Here is a 20,784-nt window from a genome sequence, read left to right as displayed (position 1 = left end):
CCGTCTTGTAGCCTTCAGAGTCATTCACAGGAAATTTACCCTAAATGTTGGTGGATTCGTTGGACTTTGAATTGGATCCTTTGTAGTCTAAAAGATCAACCTGTCCTCAAAATGCCTTTGTGTGGTATGTATGTGTGTGTGTGCGCGTATGCATGTGATTAGTTATTGAATAAAATATGGCTCCCCTGTCCACCCACAACACATAATAAAACATCAAAGTACCCACAAGTTGGTAAAATATATTTTATTTGTTCATACAAAGAAATAGTATGAATTACCAGAATTTCATTTTTCTAGAAACATCTTTCTCTGTGTAAAATTAATTTGTGTTATACATAGGACAAAATACTCGATTTACTTTTTTTTTTTATTTTTGTACATATTGGCTATTCTAACATCCAGGTTATAGAAGACACACTGCTAGAATTTGCACAGTATTTCAGATTACGGGTCTGAATGAAACTCAGTCATAAATTAATGTTACAAAAGTGAAAAAAAATCTAACCACACCTTTAAGTTTTATTGACCTTCCTTTTTGATAAACTGAAAAGAAAAACAACATTGACTTCTGTGTCAGCATTTTAGATACATACTAAAATGCAACCTTCCATTTTCCCTTCTTATGAAAATATCCTGGCCAGATCTGAAACTGTTTCTCCAAAGGTCTACAATGTATCTGTCACTCAACATGACTTCCAAAGAGAATCTCATAAGAAGACAATTTCTGCTCCTCCATCATCCAATTAAGTATTTATTACACAGTCACTATACCTAAATACCTTTCCAGGTACCACCTACCAAGTTAACAGACTACTGTACAAATGCCTCAAAGAAAGCATAGAGTAGATAGGAACAATAAAAACCTCCAATTTTTTTTGTTAATATTTTTGTTCTTTAATGAGAAAAGAAACAAAACTAAGAGAAATAAAGTATTCCAATGACTATCAAGCTTTTCCTGTAAACTGGAAGAAACGAAAAACATGTGCTAGGACAAATTGCCAAAACATGAAATGGTGTCTGTCTTCTAGCAGCTAAAAGTTAAGCTGGTGGCCTTGCAAATTGCTAGAACAGGAAGAAACCCAAGGCTTAATCTGATGTGTTGCCTAACTTCACCAGGAGGAAGACATGCGGGCTCAGGCGCTGTAAAAACTATCACATGATGGGGCGGAATCTTGGGACTGATGCTGTGTCCGGATCAGTCAGGAACTATAAGCTATCAGACCCCTATGAAGAGATGCACAGGAAGTTTGATTTATTTGTTTTACATAGAAAAACTTGCTCTAGTCCTTCAGTGCTAATTATCAACATCTGTTTGGATTCAAGGATTTGACCCAGAATAGAATCTTGACCCACTTCAGTGTTTATGACTAAATGACCCTCTTTCTATCTGAAAAATTTTAAGGCAGGGAATAAACAATTTAATCAAAAATTGTCCAGCTTGGAAAGAGGGCAGGGACTTGAAGGAGAAGGAAAAGCTCAGGGATATCTTCCACCCACTTTGTTGCAAACCCTTCTCTGAACTTTCCTGCAATTCTACATCATGACAGGGTCACAGCATGAGTGGCCAGAAAGCGGACAAGGCAGAATTAAGTGCAAGACATGGAGACTGACTTTTACTTTAAGCAATGTGATGCTGTAACTGAAAAGAGATGTTCTCAGTTTTTTTTCAAATAAGCCTTCTGATTGGAAAAATGCACGACCAATTAGCACCCTTATGCAGATGTTTTTGATACCCAAGCAGCAAGAGGGGAGAGCCATGCTATGATTATGGCGTTCCCCTAAATGCAGGCTCTAGACTACTGCGTAGAGGCAGTAACAAACCTGGTAAATGAATAGAACATCTCAGGAATGCAGAGCCCCTCACCCCCATCCTCCTACACAGAACCTACATATAATAGTTTTGCTGCTCAGCATAACCTAGCTATATTTGGGCTAAAATTTGTGGGCAAATACAAACCAGATTATCCACAAGACATCACTTGAAGACCAGTGACATCTCTGGTCAGTTTCTAAAGATGAATTATGTTTTCACGTAAGTTTTCTTACTCTATCAGTCAAGTTCTCCCTTACAACATATAAAAGTGTCCTTTGTAAATATCCCAACCCAACCATTTTGACAATATGTATATCTTCCCACATATTCCTTGATGAATGTATAACAAATCTTTTATGGTAGAAGCATTCTGGTTTAGAAAATTGAGGATAAAGTGAATATGTCATTATGTGATATTGCTGTGTGGTTACCCAACTGCTGCTAGCTAGTCATCATAAAATACCCCAACTGCTCTCTCAACAGAGAGGTATGGGGAGAGCATTCTGCATCAGCAACAATGATGCTAGCAGCCCTTCTGCCAAGACCTAGCTAAAACAAGGGTCAGCTTCACAAGTGCAGGTTCAAATGCCCACAGGCAACATGGGGCCAGCATTCCCAGACTGCATTCCAAGGACCACTCCTGGTTCTTGCTGATTGGCTCTTGACTACAGCAGACCATGTGGTCAATCTGAGAGGAGCTAGGAATTCCAAGGAGAAAAGTTCCAGACATCAAGCAGGGGGCCAAGGGTTCCCTTCCTCTGCGAGGCCACCTGCCCTTTGGGGGTGTCTTTCTCTTTTCTTCCATTGAGGCTGCCAGCCTACTGGGATGTGCCCCACATGGCTGGCTCTGCACCTTTGCAGCACCTTGGTAGACACTGATGGCGTTGGATGCACCTGACCCCATTGGGTCTCGACACCCGGCACCCTTGGTTTGTGCCTGTGGCTCTGCTATCCTAGGGAATTCTTTGGTGTGTCAAAGCAGAACTGTCTGCCTGGAGAACGGAGCATGATGTGCTCTCATGAAAATTAGAAGAGACCGTCTTTATTTCTAAAGCAGCACCCAAGCATCTCACACACGTGACCTGGGAAAGATGGGGCTGACATTTGCATACACTTCAAGCTGGTTAATGAACCAGGGACGGGGCAGAAGAGGAGGCAGGGCCATCCTTCAAACTCAAAATCTGAAGTGAATGGACCCTGGCACGCAGGCTCTAAAAGGATGTGGCCTCCCCTGCCGAGGCTGTGAGTCCCCGCTGTGTCCGGCAGACTTGGGGGACAACCTAAGCAGGGTGGTCAGGCATCTACATCCTTGGAAATGGCATCACATGGCCGAGGAAGCTGCTACATGAGGTCTCACCTTCAGAGTGCAGCGCTGCTGAGACAGCTTAGTGCCCCTGCGAGGTACACAGGCAAGAAGAGAAATGGGATCTGGAATAGGAGACCCACGACACGAGGAGAGGGCAAGTGGATTCAGACAGCGATCGAAGGCTGCGTACCCGTAACAACAAAAAAATCTCAAGTTGTGCTTTTCTTCTTTTTAAATATAATGGGTAGGGGGAGGGGGAATGGAAGCACCATCAATTGTGAGGAAAAGAACAAAATATTAGAGTTCAACACTTTGGAATGTTAACAGATTATGAAGCTAACTCTCTAAGGAGCGTGACTAGGCAGCTTAGTGAATTAATTGCTTATGAATTAAAAATAAATTATTATAAAATAGATTTCTGTACATTTTACATACATATAATCTCTCTCAATATATAAGCCAAGTGGTAAATTACACGGTCCGGGTGCCTTCAATCCCAGCCAAAGTCGTGCCCCGTCATCTGGTAGAACTTGAGGTTGAAAGGCCGGTAGAACTCCCGCAGTCGCTGCACCACCTCGCGGTCGATCTCCGGGTGGGTCCTGCCCTTGGTCTTGCCCAGGCAATGGGGTTTGCTGCTGCCCTCGGCCTTCTTCAGGCAGGGGAAGCCCTTGGTCTTGTTGAAGTAGAAGTGCTTGTCGGTGATGATCCTCTTGAGGCCCAGGAAGTCCTGCACGCGGCCCAGCTCGCCCGCCGGGTCGCTGATGAGCCGCTCCCCGCTCACGAAGAGCATCTGGCCGATGGGGAAGTGGCGCAGCCAGTGCTCCAGGTGCTTGGCGTAGATGCCGATCTGGATGGCGCTCCACGACGTGTCGATGAGGCCCGTGGTTCTGTTTTTGAACGTCAAGCTCTCGAAGGTGGGGATGTCGGGCCTCTTGGAGAGCGTCTGCGTGTAGTCCGAGATGGCTCTGGTCACCGGGTCCCGCACCACCACGATGAGCTTGGTGTCCTTGGACATGGCCGAGATGCGCGCGGGCGCTTCCCGGGTGACAAAGTAACTGGGCGTCTTCTCCATGGTGATCTGCCCCTCCAGGGTTCTCGGCATCAGGTCCCTGGGGAAAGCAAACAGAGCAAACGCCGGTCAGCAGATGACACCTCTTTGGCCACGTCTCTCAATGTCAACACTTCTAACCCTCTCGCCCTCATCACTGGGAACAGATGTAGAAATACGAAAAAATGCAATAATTTTAGAGTTGAAAGGTACATTCATGTCCCATCTGAAGTTTTGAGCCAGACACTGTCTACTTGAAATGTAAAAGCACTTCCGTCCAAGGTAATAAGCATAAGACAGGACTTTCTAAAACCGTCTTGTGGGTTTCACCACTCCTTACTTTTCAGGGTATCCAGCTTTTAGACAGTACCCAGCACCTGATATCAGAACCAAGGGCCTTTGGCCTTTGGCCTTTGGGTATGTGCCTTTCCTAAATAAGAGCACCTGGGCTCCCAGAGATTTCTCTGCCCGTAGCTCTCACTAGCTTGCCTTCAAGCGCTCGCTCACAGAGACTGGACAAACGTGTGATGGGCCCTTGTCACCCTGGCCCAGCCCAGCTGTACTGACTTCATCGCAGTGCCCACTGAACAAACCTCTCCTCTGAAAAGCATGCCCGAAGGCAATAAAACACACAGCAGCCAAAAATTTGGGTGAAATCAGATGAAGTATGAACTAATACAAACTTACCAAGAGGAAATTCCCAAGGCACAACACAAGCTTCCAAAAATACTTTAGATTCCGTTAAAAAAAAAAAAAAGACTTGCATGATATCTATGGTAGCATTAATCAAGCAAAAGTATGTAGACAAACTTGTTACAGCCTATAGTAGATATAGGCCACCACAACTGGACCAAAATACAGTTTTGTGGTGGCAATTAGCACTAAAAAAAATAAGAACCAATGATGTAAGACTGTGCCTTATTTGCCCTCTGAGTTTCAGTATCCTCAAATGTGTAATGGGAATAATTCCTCCTACTTCATTCAGTTTTTATGAGGCTTATAAAACCAAAGCAGTTTGGCTTAACAATGAAGGAATGTGGACTTGGCAGTCAGACGTGTGGGTTCAAATCTCAGCTCTGCCACTTATAAGCTGTGTTACCTTCAACAACTTACTTAGCCTTTCTGGGCTTCTTTTCTGCATCTCTAAAAATGAAGAAGCTAATATCTACCTCATGAGTTTAATAAGAATTAAAACAATTAATGATCATAAATATGCTTTGAACATGCCTGATATATGGTATATACTTGATATATAATCATTATTATAGAGTTTCATACAGTTTATAGCACATGGTAGGACCAAAGTTGAGCACGTGTGTGCACACACTCGCCTGTATACAACCAAAGAAGATGTGCTAACAATTTGAGCAATTGGACACTCAGTTGTGGTCACAAATGTACAATTTTCCATTAACTATGATATAGGGGTTCCTGGTACCTGGGCCCAGGAATTTAAAAAAAAAAAAAAAAGACAATTTCCACATCATTTTTGACCAAATATTTACCTCTCAGTAGAATATTCTAAACTTCCAGCTTCAAGCCATTCTTAATCTACTGAAACCACAACTCCTGTATTGAACACATTTATGGAAAGGATATAAACTCTCTGGTGCTCCCATCAGCGAGGGCAGTCCCTGGAGAGTGCTGCTTCTTTATAGCCAGTAGCGGAAGATGCTTTCTTTGAAGGAAGGCTGCCTCAGCAGCGCTGCAGCCACCTCTGGCTTAAGCTAAGGCTGGCTTGACCCACTCTGCCCATTAACCACTTAGATTGATGTTGCAGTGTCATCAGGTTAATGTGACAGAGGATTAGAGAGAGTCCCAAATCTCAGCTTATTTTGCATTTCACTCAAAAGCAGGTTGAGTCAGATAAAGTCCTAGTTTACTTCCTCATGTTAAGCCATCTGCAACTGGACAGTCTTACAAGAGTTTAATATTCGGAATCAAAGTACTATCACAACTGAAGGAAACCCAAGCCCCAAAGTTGTTCAGAGCCATTGCCGAGTGGTGGATTTGGGTCTCAGAGAGTCCGTCTGACCCAGCACGGCCTTTTGAAGCCAATCCACTGGTTTGACTCTCAGCATCCCCATTGATTAGGTGTGTGACCCTGCATAGGTCACAGGTCACGGTCGCTTAACCTCTCCATGCCTCGGTACTCTCATCAGAATCATGAGAAAAATGATGGCATGCACCTCCTAGGGTTTTTGAGAAGGCTGTGAAGCTAACCTCAGTAACTGTGAAGGTACCATGCCTGGTGGCTGGCTGGTGCTAGAAAATGTTCTCAATGATTTTCTGTTGACAGAATCTTAGCAAGGAAGGAAGGGAGCAAGGTTTGCACACAGGTCACTCATACGATTCTACCCCACAGAGGGGCAATGGCGAAGGCTCAGCTCCTGCGAGAGGCACAGGTGCAGGGCATGGGGCTCTACCCTCAGCCTGCCTGGATTCCAGAACCATCTCTGAACCTTTGCTGCCTGCGTTTCCTCAACGTCCTTAAAGAAGGGCCTGGCAGGAACTGAACAAAACAGCTAAATGGGCAATTGTGAATAAGAAACCACATCATAGGTCTGGTTAAAAGGACGTGGGAGAGCCTTGCTATCCTCAAGTCCAAAGGCAAAGCCTCCTCGGCCATAAACAAAGACTCCGAGCTGTGGGCAGATTTCCTGTGTTTGACTGCCTGCTGACCACCCAAGCCATTCTGGGGTACCAGCTCCAGGGGACCCCTCTCCCCAGGACAGTCTGCATTTGTACACATATGTCAGAAAGCACTCATGGCCCTCAGGCATTTCCTTCATTATCCAATAACAGGCAGGGGACTACTGCTGTGACACCAGGACTTCTCGGCCCTTGTTCATTGGAGGCCCCATGGCCACTCTCCGCTCCGTGGCCTTGGGTGTGGACAATGAATGGCTGATGGACAAGATGCACAGCTGGGCTTTCCATCATTTCTGCAAACGCCTCCTGAGTCCTCTCTGCCAGCTTCCAGGGGGCACTGCTGCGGCAGGTGAAAGTGGAACAGAATTTGCCGCCCCAAAATATGTCTCTGGCATAATGATTATTTTAGGCTGATTATTTTTAAGAAACAGCAGGCATAAGAAAAGTTCTGAGTAGAAGTGTCATTTTGTAAGAGACATTTACATATGGGGACATCTCCATTTGTAAGGATTGTTTCCCCCCAATCCCCTTACACACACACACACACACACACACACACACACACACACACACACACACACACACACGAGAGGAAGAAACATGACTCAATCTTTAGAAACTCTCATCAATGAACTTAAATCTGCATAACAACCGTACCCTTGTTTACTGTGTTTTGCTTGGTCACTTACCATACCTGGCCTTCCCCAGCCCCCAACATCTTTCATCTTTAGCAGGATGTAGTTAAGGTGATGGCTTGGCCATTTGGGGGAGTTGCTCAGTTTTCCTGGGTCTCTCTCATGTGTACAGGAGGTAAACATGTTATTAAATTTTTGTTTTTCTCCTGTTTACCTGTCTTACATGAGGATCTCAGTCAAGAACCCAGAAGGGTAGAGGAAAAATTATTGTTCCTCCCCTACATGGGCCCTAGCCTCAGTTGAAGCCTACCCCCCCCCCACACACACACACACCCCTGTGGGGAGCACAGCACAAACTGGGAAGTGTGTAGACAGCTCCTGGCACAGAACCCTCTGGGCAAGTCCCCTTTCTTCCCATTAGCCCCACCCCCAGGCCTGGTCTGGAGCAAACCCCTTTTCATTCACTTCCTGGGCCCACTTCCTTCTTCCCCTCCCTTCACTGGCCATACTCTCCTGTCCACACAGTCAAAATCTCTCTGAGCACCACAGTGACTCAGAGAACAAAGTCTGAGGATGCGGCTGAGGGGGCGAGACCACTCACATGGGCCCTTGCATGCCCATCACAGCAGTGGATCCAGCCTCAGGTGAGCCTCCTGAGCCAGCAGGGAGGCTGCAGGTTAATTGAGCTGCTCATTAAGAAGCCAATTTCTCAAACTGATAGTCATAGCTAATAATTATGTAGTGCCTGGGGCTTGCAGAGGCACTTTCACAGACATTATCGGATTTAGTCCCTCACAACAAGCCTTTGAGGTAAATACTGCAGTCCCCAACTTACTCAGGAAGAAACTGAGGCCAAAGGAAAGAGGGTGGCTCGCTTGGAGGTGGGTCGCTGGCCTGCAGGTCAAGAGCTGGGGCCTATAGTCAGCCCCTGGGATGTTTCCCCTTCCATCGTCACAACCCTCTTCCCCTCAGCCTCCTGTGATGTGATGAAGAGCACATAGCACCACACACCTGTCCTCTCTTTAAATAGATATCTGTATTTTATTTCTCTTGTTCATAGATTAGGATCTTAATAATAGGTATTTCAGCGCTAGAATCAGATGACTGCAACCATAATTGTTCAAAAACAAATTAGATTTCAAAACAATAGACCTCTTAGGTTCACATACTCCTGCTGTTAACTGTATTCTATGTGGCCTGGGATCTTAGCAATCATTGCAACAGTCCTCCCTGCCAGCATCTCCTGGCCCCGACATCCTCCCCTCTTTACCATGTGGCCAGGAAGGGCCACCTCTTTGGCACCTGGCACATATCACCAACGGATACTTGCAAAGCCAGTGGGGCTGGACAGTGTCTCTAGCGCAAGCCCAAGGAAGGCACATGCTCACTCTCCATGAGAAGGGTCCCCTACGAGAAGTCTAGGAGACAAGAACCAGCAATGCAGGGAACATGACAGAAAGCAGAAAAGACCGCACTTCTTCAGTGAGACCTACGGGGTGAGGCAGGCTTGTCTCCCCATTTTGGCCTGGGGATGACAAGCCCAGTGAACTTCCAAGAACACCAGTAATATCAGAAAGTGGGGCTACGGAACAGAAAGCTGAGAACCAAGAGGGTTTGAAGAGGGTGTTTCAGGCTTTCAACATGTTTGAGGATATACATGAGAAAGTGATGGGCCACCTCTGTGGCGGTCGGTCTCGGCCCTGGTTTGCACGATGGAATCACAGGGTGCTTTGAACTAAATGACTAGACCCTGCCCCAGATCAACTGAATCAGACCCGTGTGGGTGGGGCCCCAACACAGAATCTTTTAGTATTTTAATGTGCAGCCAGGATTGGAAATAATTATTCTGTGGTATGTGTCTTGTACTTCAGTCATTTATTCTGCTGATATCTGTGGGCACTTAAGAGGAAACACTCTGTAGGTATAGAGGGCCATCATGGTGAAAAAAACCTGAGAAAACAATACTGTGAATGGAAGTAAAAGTTGTTTAGTTAATCCAAGACTTATTATTTGAGTCAAAGGACTACAGTTAAGCCTAGGGACTAAGGGTCACACTTTCTCAGCTGAAAGCAGACCAGGTCCCAGAGTGAGTGAGGGCTATGCCCCGTGGTCTACAAACTGCAGAGAACAAATAACACACCAGGACAAACCAAATACAGTCAGGTTTAACGCAAAGAGAAGAAAAGGATGTCTGTTGCCCTTAAGTACACACATGCACGCACGCACGCATACAGTTGTCAAATACAAATCAGGCTATCAGCAAAACAAAATGAGGCAAATGAAGGAACTCGAAGGAAAGATAAGGCCATCTGTACTTTGTGATAATGAAGGGCTCACATATATATCTAATTCTTTCATCATCAAAACTTAGATAACAGCAACATAAGCAGAAGGAAAACAAATAGGTGAAGACAGTACTAGCACTAGATTACCGGATTTATGCTTTTACCAAAGTTCATAGCTTAAAATGAAACTAAATTCTCTTTATAAGAAACATCTCATGAAACTAAGATGAATTAAAGTCAAAGGTGGCCATTGGGCCCTTTCCCCGTTTCCTAATCTTGAGGCAGAGTGGATAAGTGGAACGGCCAGAATCAGGTTCGGGGATTTGGCATCTCCAACCCCAGGCCCCAGAGTTCACCTACCCCTGTGCCTTTACCACCCTAGAAGTCAGCTGAGGAGGTGAAGGTGAGCCCATGCCCTGCGGAGTCAACTTCCCACTGGGGACTGGCTGTCACAGGCTTTCAAGAAGCACAGAGTTTACAACTGAACATCCCAAGTCTCCATGGCAACCTTACGTGTTCCTGCAAAAGAAGCAGACAAACCTTTGGGCCTAAATGAATAGAAAATTCAAAGGAGCCAGAGAAGATCTAAAAAGCTCTATAAATCTGATGTTTTCCAGTAGCCAACATTGCCCTAATTTTCTTCTGCTGCTGCTTTCTTTCCTCAGGTGACATTCCTGATTCCATGGTCCAGCAACTTAACTTACTGTTGGAACTGGCAAATGACATAACAAGAAAAAGGAAGAAGACTGGAATGGGTGTAACCTAACTACAGCCAAACAGATGCTGAGACATTTACACAAAACAGATGATGGAAGTGGATGAACTTCAGAGAGGAGACGAAGCTGCAAGCAACATCGGGCTGGGGGAGGCCCAAATCCCACTGTGATGGAGGAAAACTGAAAAGAGCAGAGGAACATTCGGCCACCCCTTCCCCCTCTCCCTTTGGGAGAATGTCTTCCTTGCTTAGTTGCAGAAATACCGCACATTTCCTGGACTCCAAAAAAAATTTTTTTTCCTGTTTAAAAAAATCTACTTTTTAACCAACTATATACTACTATATAGTAAATAATCATTTTTGGTGTCCAGTTCTATGAATTTTGATAAATGCACAGAGTTGTGCAACAACCGCCTCCACAATCAAATAGAGAACCATTTCATCAGTCCAAAATCTTACCCTTGTGGTACTGCAACAAAGATCTTAAAGCAAGCTATTTCTACAGGACAAGTTCCCTTACAAATGGCCAGAGGCTGCCCAAATCCTTGTCTTGATACTGTTTTGAGGAAAGTATTGGTTGAAATGAAAATTGGTCAATAGGGACTTGAAATTTTGACAAAACAGAATTATTCACTATTGCTTTTAAAAAAAGAAGTTGTTTTCATGAAGGTCTCTGTTAGTCTTCCCTTCTAGGTCTGTTCCTAATGGCATGTGTCCCCCGGCCACATTCCTGACTTTCTAGGCCTCAGCTTCCTGGGCTGTAAATGAGCACAGCCAAGGAGGTCCAAGGGTCTACCCATTCTGATAAACTGCTCTGATGATAATCCCAAGGGCACAGCCAGGAAACCGTAATGCCGCATCATTTTAAGATTTCCCACAGCGCCCAAGTCTGCTGCTGAGAATTCCAAACACAAAAGTGCAGCAAGGAAAAATCTTTACAAACAACAGAATCAGGATTTCTAGGAAGGTTCCATCCCTCCTCTCTACCACGGAAAAAACCCCACAAGACAAAACAAAACAAAACAAAAAAACCACCAAACTTGTTCCTAGTATCTACAGTTCCAAATCTGTTTAAGAAATAAGGATGTCCCTTAAATAAGGGGAAAACAAGTGCCATTTCTTTCTTTCTTTTTTTTTTTTTGAGAATCCTATAAATCTGCTAAAACAACTACCAGCAGCAAAATTCAAAAAGCACTGGGGTCCCCAAGAATTAGGTGAGAGGGAGGGATGAATACGCAGAACATAGAGGATTTTCAGGGCAGTGAAAATACTCTGAATGATATTATAATGATAAACACAAGCCATTATACATTGTCCAAACCCACAGAATGTACACCACCAAAAGCGAGCCCTGATGTGAACTATGGACTTGGGGTGGTAATGATGCTGGCCATTAGAACACATGCCCCATTCTGGTGGGGATGTTGACAGGTCAGGGGGCATATGAAAAACCTCTGTACTTTCTGCTCGATTTTTGCTGTGAACCTAAAACTGCTCTAAAAAATAAGTTCTTTTCTATGAACTATGGTATTCTCCTTGGGGAAAAATGGGGTCTCACCCTCACACCCTTAGCCTAGGCCACCACATCAGTGCACCATTCTCATCATCGTCATTTCTTAGCTTTTCTTTTTTAAACACAGGACTTCTATTCCCATCTCAAAGGGCAGGTCTTCGCAGGATCGGGAGCGAGTTCTGACGGCGGGAGGAGGCCCCTTCTTGCCGGCGATGAGCCGTTCCGCTGGACCATCAAGACCGAGTCCTGAGGCAGGCGTAGCTTAGAGATGTGGCGGTCCTTGCTGACTGGCTTGGACTTCTTGCCCTTGCCACTCTTGGGTACCTCGGTCCAATCTCCTTCACATTCTCCAGCACCTGTCAAAAAGGTGCAGCGCCCCTCCAACGCCTTCACACGGCCCTGGAACGTCTTGTTGCGACAGTTGATGAGCACCTAGGTATTGTTCTTGACCATCTGCATGAGCATGGAGAGTGGCCCGGTGTGAAACGCCTCCTCCTCCCGCTTCTGCAGCTCCTCTGGGGTCATCTCACTCTGGGGCTGGTTGAGGAGGCTCATGGTGGTAGTGGCTGCGCTCTTGGACCCTTCGGTCTCCTCCACGTTGCCTCTGCCTCTCACCATCGTCATTTTTTAACACTCATCTTCCTGGGCAACTTCTGGCTCAGGGCTCTTCCTGGGATGCAGTGAGTACGGCAGCTTTGCCTCATCCATATTGGCTCCTTCACCCCTCAACCAGCCAGGAGGAAAGATAAACTTCCCTCCTAGGGAAAACTGAGATTTGTAAAAGGTAGCATGTCTGAACCTAAGACATGCAAGACAGGCAACAAAACATAAAATCTTCTGCCTCGAAAATTTTTTTGGAAAAAAAAAAAAGTCTTATTTTATGAAAGGAAGCCCTTGGGTTATAGGCTTTATACTTGGCAGAATTGGGGCTGCCTCCGCCTCTCACTCAGCATCTCTTCCTTGGAACAAAAGCTTCATGGTCCACCCTGCCTAGTTCCTAGGGGAAGAAGTGAGGCACCTGAGAACCAGTGGTAGACGTGGGGGCTTTACCTTAGGCTCAGCATTAGCTGAGTGCCTCAACCTCCCCCTCACAGGGAAGCCTAGGAAATCCCCTCGGCTGGCTAACTTGAAAGGGTGGAAAGGGCAGCTGGGGGTGTGGAGGGGAGGTGACATGAAGGGAGACATGAAGGGACGGTGACATGGAAGGGAGATGATGCTGTTACCATAGGCAGAAAGAACAGGGCCGCAGGGTGAGAGTGGAGGAAGGAAAGGAGGAAGTGTGAGAAACAACCAAGGAGGACATGAAGTCATCTTTAACAAAGGTGCAGCTACCAGACTGGCCAGAACTGGATTCTGGCAGCCAAGAGCAGACCCAGGACACCATCTTGCCCCTCAGGTGAACTTGAGCTAATTATAATGGATTTATAATATTATTAGCATGGCAGCCAAGAAAAATGTCCACCCCGTGTCACCATGACAGTTCCCACAAGGGCCAAATAAGGAAACAAATCCCTCTGCCCCAGGGGAAGGAGTGATCAGCAATGCCATCCCTAAATCTTGAATATTTCACACCCTCATTTTAAAGATGATAAAACCCTAAGCTTCTTTGTTCTTTGGGAGCAGCAGCTCTTCTTCTGGGCCTGCCCGCTCTCACGCCATCTTGAGAGTGTGCTATACTATTTCCTTTTAATAAATCCACTCCTTGTTTGGCTTTGTTTGCGTTGCTTAAGTCTGTACGTCCCGGAATTCCTTCCTGTGATGACATAAGAACACTTTTTCTCCCGTAACAATGCTTCCAAGAAGTGAACTCTGAAGCTGCAGATAAATCCTGGAGGTTTAAGCTGTGGCAGGCTGTGGGGAGGCAGCGTCCCCTCCAGGTTTCAGTGGGCACTTGGTACTTCACGCCAAAGAGTTCAAGAATTTTCAAAAGAAAATCCAGGGGAAGAGAGCTGCCCCATGGTCATCACAGTCCCATTCACAGGCATTTCTGTAGTGACAAGTGAGGGCTAGCCTATCCTTACCTCCTCTGAAGACTTGTTACTGACCCTAAATATCCACCCAAAAGCCTCCCTGGTGTCTTTCTACCTCACGACCTTATAAATTACAATGGACTTCAGAGGTTGAAAAGACAAAAGCTACAGCCTTATTCTCTCTCCTTTCTTCCTCTACAGAAGGATGAGACATCCAGGGACAAGTGAGAAACTTTTCCTGGAAAACTTGACTGTGGACAATGACAGGGGAACCTCAGCCTGCTCCTGAGAGTTGTAACTCGAACTGTAAGTTGTAACTCTGGAAAGTTTCTTCTTTAAAGCAACTTTCTTCCCAGGGGAGCCTGGAGGAGGGGTGGGAGGAAGATGTGAATGAGCATGGCCCCATCTTATCTGGAACCGCCTTCCTTTGGTAGGAAGCCTCAAAGCCCACCAGACAGAGCTCCCCTTCAAAGGGCCACATCTCCATAAATAATTATCTCCATTTGGGGGAGATGTTTGCATATCAAAGAACTCCTTTGGGAGGGTTTAAAATAATTTAAAATGAAATTGTAAATAGTCTGTTGTTCTCAATGTCTCTCTAGTCTTGAAGCCGGAGCAGTGGGGCTACCGGAAGTGATGTCATCATTCATTACAAACTTTACTGGGTCTTTTCTCTCTCCCGCCCCCTTTTTTAAGGTAATGGGTAGGAAAGAAGAAAAATAACAAAGGATGGGCTCCCCCAGGCCTCCCCCTCCTCCGACCCTCTCTTCTTTCTCCACTCCCAACCCCCAACCCCCACCGCAAGGATTTGGCCTCCATTGTCCTAGAATTTCAATACCGCTCAGAAAATGAAAAGCCTTTGAATACCATAAGGGGGTGGGGCGCAAAAGAGCATCTCGCTCCTCTGGGTCAACTCAAGATTCCTTTCATTTTGGCCGAATTCTCTGTTATAGACCCTGCTTCACAAAGGCCTGAGTTCCTGTTCCTGGAAGGGGCTGGGGCCAGTGGGGGATGGAGGGAGGGTTTCAATTAAAAGCTAATAGCCCTTTGTGTATGAGCTCTCTGGGGCATTGCTCATGTTTATTGGACCTCACTGTGTGCCAGGACAAATCATGTGAAATCAGAGTAATCTGTGTCCGCTTCCTGGAAAAAAAAATTTATCATTAGAAAGAAAGAAAAAAGTTTTCGTGGAAGCAGACTTTTTAGAAAGTAAAATAAGCCCTACTGTTGGGCAGAGGAGGGTGGAACAGAGGACCCAGAAAGCAGAAAAGGGCACCAAAATCCAACTGCAGACAGGCCACAGTTGAAGCGGTTCTGCTCCTGCTTTGACAGATTCTTCCCTGTGTAGACCAGGCCAGCATTTTGTCTCTGATCAGTGCTGTCTTCCTGGTCTGGGGCAGGCTCCTTTTCCTTAGAGTAATGGGAATCCCAGTTCTGGGATCCCTGGCAACAAAGGGTCAGTCAGCCTGCCCACGCCCACCCCCACCCCCCCAGTTGCACTCTCTTGTATGTTTCACATGCTTCTTCTGTAGTCCTCTCCCAGCTCTCCGATTCATCCCATGAAAAGCTGTCTTCTCTTGTGCCCTGGCTAACTCTGGGTAACTTGGTGCAAATGTTTGTAAACAGTCCTTCACTGTAGAGTTTCTGAACCACTCAACAACACCAGCCAACACAGAGTGGATGAAAATCACTACACCCCACAGGGAAGCCAGGAGAGAACAAGTAGCAAAGGGGGAGAGGGGGCTTTCTGACACTCAGTGAAAGCACAGTGGGTACTGGGCATAGGCTTTGGGTCTGGTTCCTGCCCTGCCACTGACAAGACCCTAAGACCTTGGACAGACACTAAAGCTTTGGACTCCGTTTCCCTGTGTACAAAAGCTAATGTATTGCTTTAAAAGTGTGTTCTTCAGCTCTAAAATTCTATGTGCTGACCTTTACAATCTCCACTCTTCCACTTCATCCCTAGTCCATCTCCTCCTCAGCCAGCAGTAGTTTGACACACGTTGGCAGGTGTAAAGTAAAACCTTTACAAATATTTGATGATTGAGTATGTACAAACTGCATCTCAGGGGCATTGTAGTATAGACCAACCCCAAGGGTATAATTTACATAGAGGCCAGTGTCAACTATACCCTAAAACTACGCACCCATTTGTTAAGTAGCCTGGTGCTTGGTAGAGTAGAAAGAAAAGCGGGGTTCAAGGCCATGCTATGTGGTCTTGGGCAAGTTGCCTAACATCTCTGTGCTGTCTTTCCTCATCTGTAAAATGGAAATATTTTTCCTGCCTATTTTACAAAAAAAATAAAGATAAAAAAATTGAGACTCAAATGTAGTTTGTAGGTGAATAAGCTCTTAAAGCAGCAAAACCCTACTTAAGAGTAGAGCAGAATGAACCCCATTCATATCCCCACTATTATCTCCTTTGGCTTCTGGCGCTAGATACTAGGAATATTTCTAGGGAAATATACAGCTAAGGAAAAAGAAACACGAAATTGTTTCTTTAATTCAAAGGCTTATGTGAAAACAAGTATTTGAAAGAGTCTCGATTTCCTGAAATTCTTCACTTATGCTCTGAAGGATCCCATATTTGGACTTTTCCTCTTAATATCCTGGTAGGACACTGGAGACAAAGGAAAACTAAACTCCCTTCCTGGGTGACATCACTGGTAATCCAAGTGTGAGGGCTAAAAAACATCCTTTTCCTCCCACCTTCTAAATTCTTCTAACTAGGCTAATAATCAAATTAACAGAGACAGATTAACATGAGAAAATATACAAAGCTTATTATGTGTGTACATATGGGGGGCAGGGAGTGTCCTAACATAGATGACATCGAAAGGGGCATTGGGATTTATATGCCTTATGGACAAAGGAGAAAGGTGGCAGTGATGGGGTTTCAGAATGGGAAAAGCAGCAATTTACAGGTAGCTAAAAAGAAGATAACACACATGGCAGGCAAATTCTTGCTAGGCAACCCAGGAACAATGGGACACAGTGGGGCTGGGCTGGGGGGAATAGAGCTACCAGGCCCTGCCTGGAGCCTTCACCTCTAATAATGCTCAGGTGAATATGTTAAGACTCCCTTCCTGGAGCAGGCCTTTCCATCTGGATCTCTTAGGCAGGAAAGGCGGAGAGTCAAAGGTTCTTTCTAAATCTTTTGTTTTTTTAATAACTAGCTTAAAAATCAGTATCCCAAAAGGCACATTTGGGGACGGCAAAACTTTGGTCCCCTTCACAAGCCAGAGAGGAATGAATGGGAAGTGAGGCAGTTTTAATACAAACACAGCCTACTTTGGAGAATTCTTTCTTTTTGTAACATGGCAGAGAATGGGGTTTACAAGGAGCAAAACAGCCACAGTTCAGGGACTGGGGTCCATCTGAGGCTGATGAAAAGAAACAACCCAACTGCTGAAACCAGATCCACATAATGAAGACTTGATACAATCACTGGCCTTCCTGCCTCCTGGCTGTGGGGCCAGCAGGAGTTTGGGACAAGAGAAATCCCAGTCAACTCTCGGCTTCAGTACAAGATAATGGCTCCATCCTGTTCTCCACTTCCCTTCTCCTCGACAAACAGAACCCAATTTTACGGTTATCAACTGAAAACAGTATAAAGTAAATTAGGTCAATAAAAATCTTCAGACAAAAGTTTTGAGTTAAGCTAACCTAAAGGGAAATGACTGCAAATAAACTTCCCTTATCACAGGCTTTAAAGAGCTCGAGAACATTTTAAAGAAGTACTTGCTACCCAGAGAGAACATCCAAGGAGGTGTATAAACTTGGAGAAACCACTGATAAAGAAAAAACTGTTTCTTATGCGCTTCTTATTATCATCATCAGTACTCACTTCTTCCCAGTTGTTCTGACCTAGTGCTTAAAGCTGACCAAAAGGTGTGTCAAGAGAGTAAGCGACACAGCAATGTCAATGGAAACTCTAAGAACATCCATCAAAGCGCCCCCTCTCCCACCTTTTTGGAATTCTCCAGTTGGGAAGTAATGGAAGCTTCTCAGAGCCAATTTTCAGCAGGAAAGAAGTAAATCCAACTACTCCCAAATCTCATCCAGTCATTTCATGGTCAACCATTTTTTATAAAAACTTAATAAATTTCCAACAGATTTTACTACTTGCCTTGTGTATTTCACGTCCAAAGATAGGAGATCTGGAAAGCATTGGAGGCTGAAGCTATGCTCAAATGTTCTGTATTATATGAGGACATCCCATCATTATTTTTTACATGCTCTGAGAACTCCATGGTAGATGATGCTACTTTACTGGTGAGTCTCAAAATTTCCAGCGATTCTTCTGTGCTTTAGACAGTGTCCCCTCCCCCACCTCATAACTTCCACAAGGGAACAAAATTGTAAGCACCAAGGAGATCAAATAACTAAATGGTTAGTGAGGGAGCTGCTGAGAATTACAAGTGAGATTAGCCTTTTACCCTGCATTAGCCCCAGTGAAAAACTAACCCTGTAAATATTTTTAAGCCTAATGACTATTTCTAAGAACAAAATGTTTGGGTGAAATTTATTGCCTTCCATGTTTTGTTTTGTATTTGTTTGAACTGTGAATTTTAAAGATTTTTATCTTCAAAAGGAATACAGGGAAAACAGCAAACACTAGGCATAGGAAGCACTTGAAAATATTTGCTGAATGAAGGCATAAATGAATGAATGAAAGGGAATGAGTTAGCAATGCTTAAAGTTAATGACGGGAGGTTGCAGTGCAAATATGTAAAGAGAATTAGCGGCAACCCAGAATAATAAATTACCATTTGGGCCAGGTTTGAAAATGGTGATGATCTCAGTATCCCGACACCCAAAGAAGTTAATTCTAGAGCAACATTTAGGTATCATCATACCCATTACACTAAGTGACACAATTACATTAAGAGGTTGTACACAGAAAGCAGGTCTTGAACTTGAATTTTAAGCTAAAGCACAGAACAAGTGTGGCATCAGGTCCCTGTTCCTTATTTCTCCTGTGGGACAGAAGCAAGCTGCGACATGTTTTACAAACTTTGAATGCCCCACCTCTGTGGCTGGTAATAAAACATCTTCTCTATTAAAACTAATAAGTGGTTGCAGTTAATAACAATGAGAAAATGACTTTAATTAGCTGGTTTATCTTAATTGTTATTTTAGTTATTATTTTGCTTTAATTATTATTAAAATTTGTTTGCATTCCCAGGCATCCAATAAGTGATGGTGGGTTTAGATACCGTACCAAATGCCTCTCTCGTAGGGAGCAAGAAGAAAGCCGACTAGAAATGTAAATGTAATATTTATCAAAGATGATTAAGGAATCAATGATATGGCAGGTATGTCTCATTACGGGGATAATTCTTGTCCTCCAGGGTCCTACTGTGTATTTGCAAAGAAATTCCACACCCAGGAAGTTTACCAGCAGATACTGTATAGTTGGCTCAAAATGAGAACTGTGGAAAAGCAGTACCCGGAAGTTGTGTCCTTTGAGACAGTGGAAGCTTCCTTGAGCTAGTCCCAAGGGTAGGCGGAAGTGAAGAGGTCAAGGACAAAAGATACCTCAGTTTAGGAATATAAAACGGTGATTGAGCCATTTAGCTTGGACTGAAGGTTTTTTTTTCTTTTCTGAGGAATGGTGGGCAGTACTGGGAAGATTGGAAAACAAGCTGGGGTTGCCCTCTATCTATCCTACCCAGCCCACCCACTGCCTCTCCTAGACATCCTTCCAAAGTTAAATCCCAAAGCCGTCACCACCTCTCATAATGTGGAGCATGCTGTTCCAGTGAATTCTAAGTTCCCTAGCTCCTTTCTCACAGCGCCACCCAACCCCGCTTCACCTCAGCTATGGACAAGTTCCTGCAGTTCCTCAAATGGGTCATGAAGTTCCTCTCCCCCATGCACTTCCCTCCTGGAACATTCTTTCCAGCCTTCCTCCTTCTAATACATTTCTATGACACTCATTCCTTTGCCGGCCTGGCAGTTAGCAGTCCTCACTCCCTTCTCATGACCACTACCTTTCTAACATCCTTGCTGTGTGCGCGCGCACACACAGACAGCACAGCCTTTATCTATCTGCGGTTCCAGTCCCAGAAGGCTCTGAGGACTGGACTGTGCCTTATGTGCACTGCGGCAAAAAGAAATGGTTGTTAGATGAATAAAGGGTGAATGGATAAATGAACAAATGCAAGACAGAATTTGGAACTGATCTCAGAGGCAATGAGAAGCCACACCAAATGGAGGAGGTGAGTGACATGAAAATGTATTAGGAGGGGAGGAGTCAGTGTTTCCCAGCAGCACATACGAAACAGATTTGGGCTTTTAGCTGATTATAAACTTCATGAGCCTACTGAAGACTGATACAAGAAAATATAAAGAAATTTGGAATAAGCAAAAAAGATCACTATATGTCTCCAGTAGAAACCCATGCACTGTGTAAAGCATGCTCTCCTGGTTATCTGACTCCAGCCTTTTACTGCCTTTGAGATATTCTGCAACTGTGTAAATTATAGATAACAATACAGCAATGCAATATAATTTTTGACCATAGGCATGCGAATAAATGCTTTTGGTGGAGATTCTGTGGATCTGCCGCTCCACCTCCTACCACATGGAAAAAGTAATTTTCCTGCCTATTTATAAATTCATCTCGACATTCCTTTAATTCCAAGCAAATTTGTGTTCTTTAGACTTCTCCTTTGAACCCATGGTAACATCTGTCTGGTTCTCTCATTAACAATGAGCGAAATAAAATCTTTAACATAATCATTAAGGAGGGCCAGCCGAGTGGCGCGATGGTTAAGAACTGGCTTGGGATGCCAGAGGGCCCCGGTTCGGATCCCACATATGAGGGCCAGTGACACTGCCC

At 44.7% G+C, this 20,784-nt stretch overlaps 1 protein-coding gene and 1 pseudogene across 1 annotated transcript in view; both read right to left on the bottom strand.

The window, feature by feature from the left end:
- Nucleotides 1-225: 225 nt before the first annotated feature.
- Nucleotides 226-20,784, bottom strand: part of HS3ST3B1 (heparan sulfate-glucosamine 3-sulfotransferase 3B1) — a 44,395-nt gene continuing 23,836 nt past the window's right edge. The window contains exon 2 of the mRNA XM_019641473.1: nucleotides 226-4,228. Coding sequence (XP_019497018.1) covers nucleotides 3,610-4,228 — 619 coding nt within the window. The 3' untranslated portion in view covers nucleotides 226-3,609. The remainder of the gene's footprint in view (nucleotides 4,229-20,784) is intronic.
- LOC109382166 (small nuclear ribonucleoprotein Sm D2 pseudogene) lies at nucleotides 12,100-12,522 on the bottom strand (annotated as a pseudogene).

This window comes from Hipposideros armiger, unplaced genomic scaffold (assembly GCF_001890085.2).
Source record: "Hipposideros armiger isolate ML-2016 unplaced genomic scaffold, ASM189008v1 scaffold_61, whole genome shotgun sequence".
NCBI classification, from domain to species: Eukaryota; Metazoa; Chordata; class Mammalia; order Chiroptera; family Hipposideridae; genus Hipposideros; species Hipposideros armiger.
Note: the sequence above shows the minus strand (reverse complement) of the source record. Positions and strands in the feature narration are given on the sequence as shown.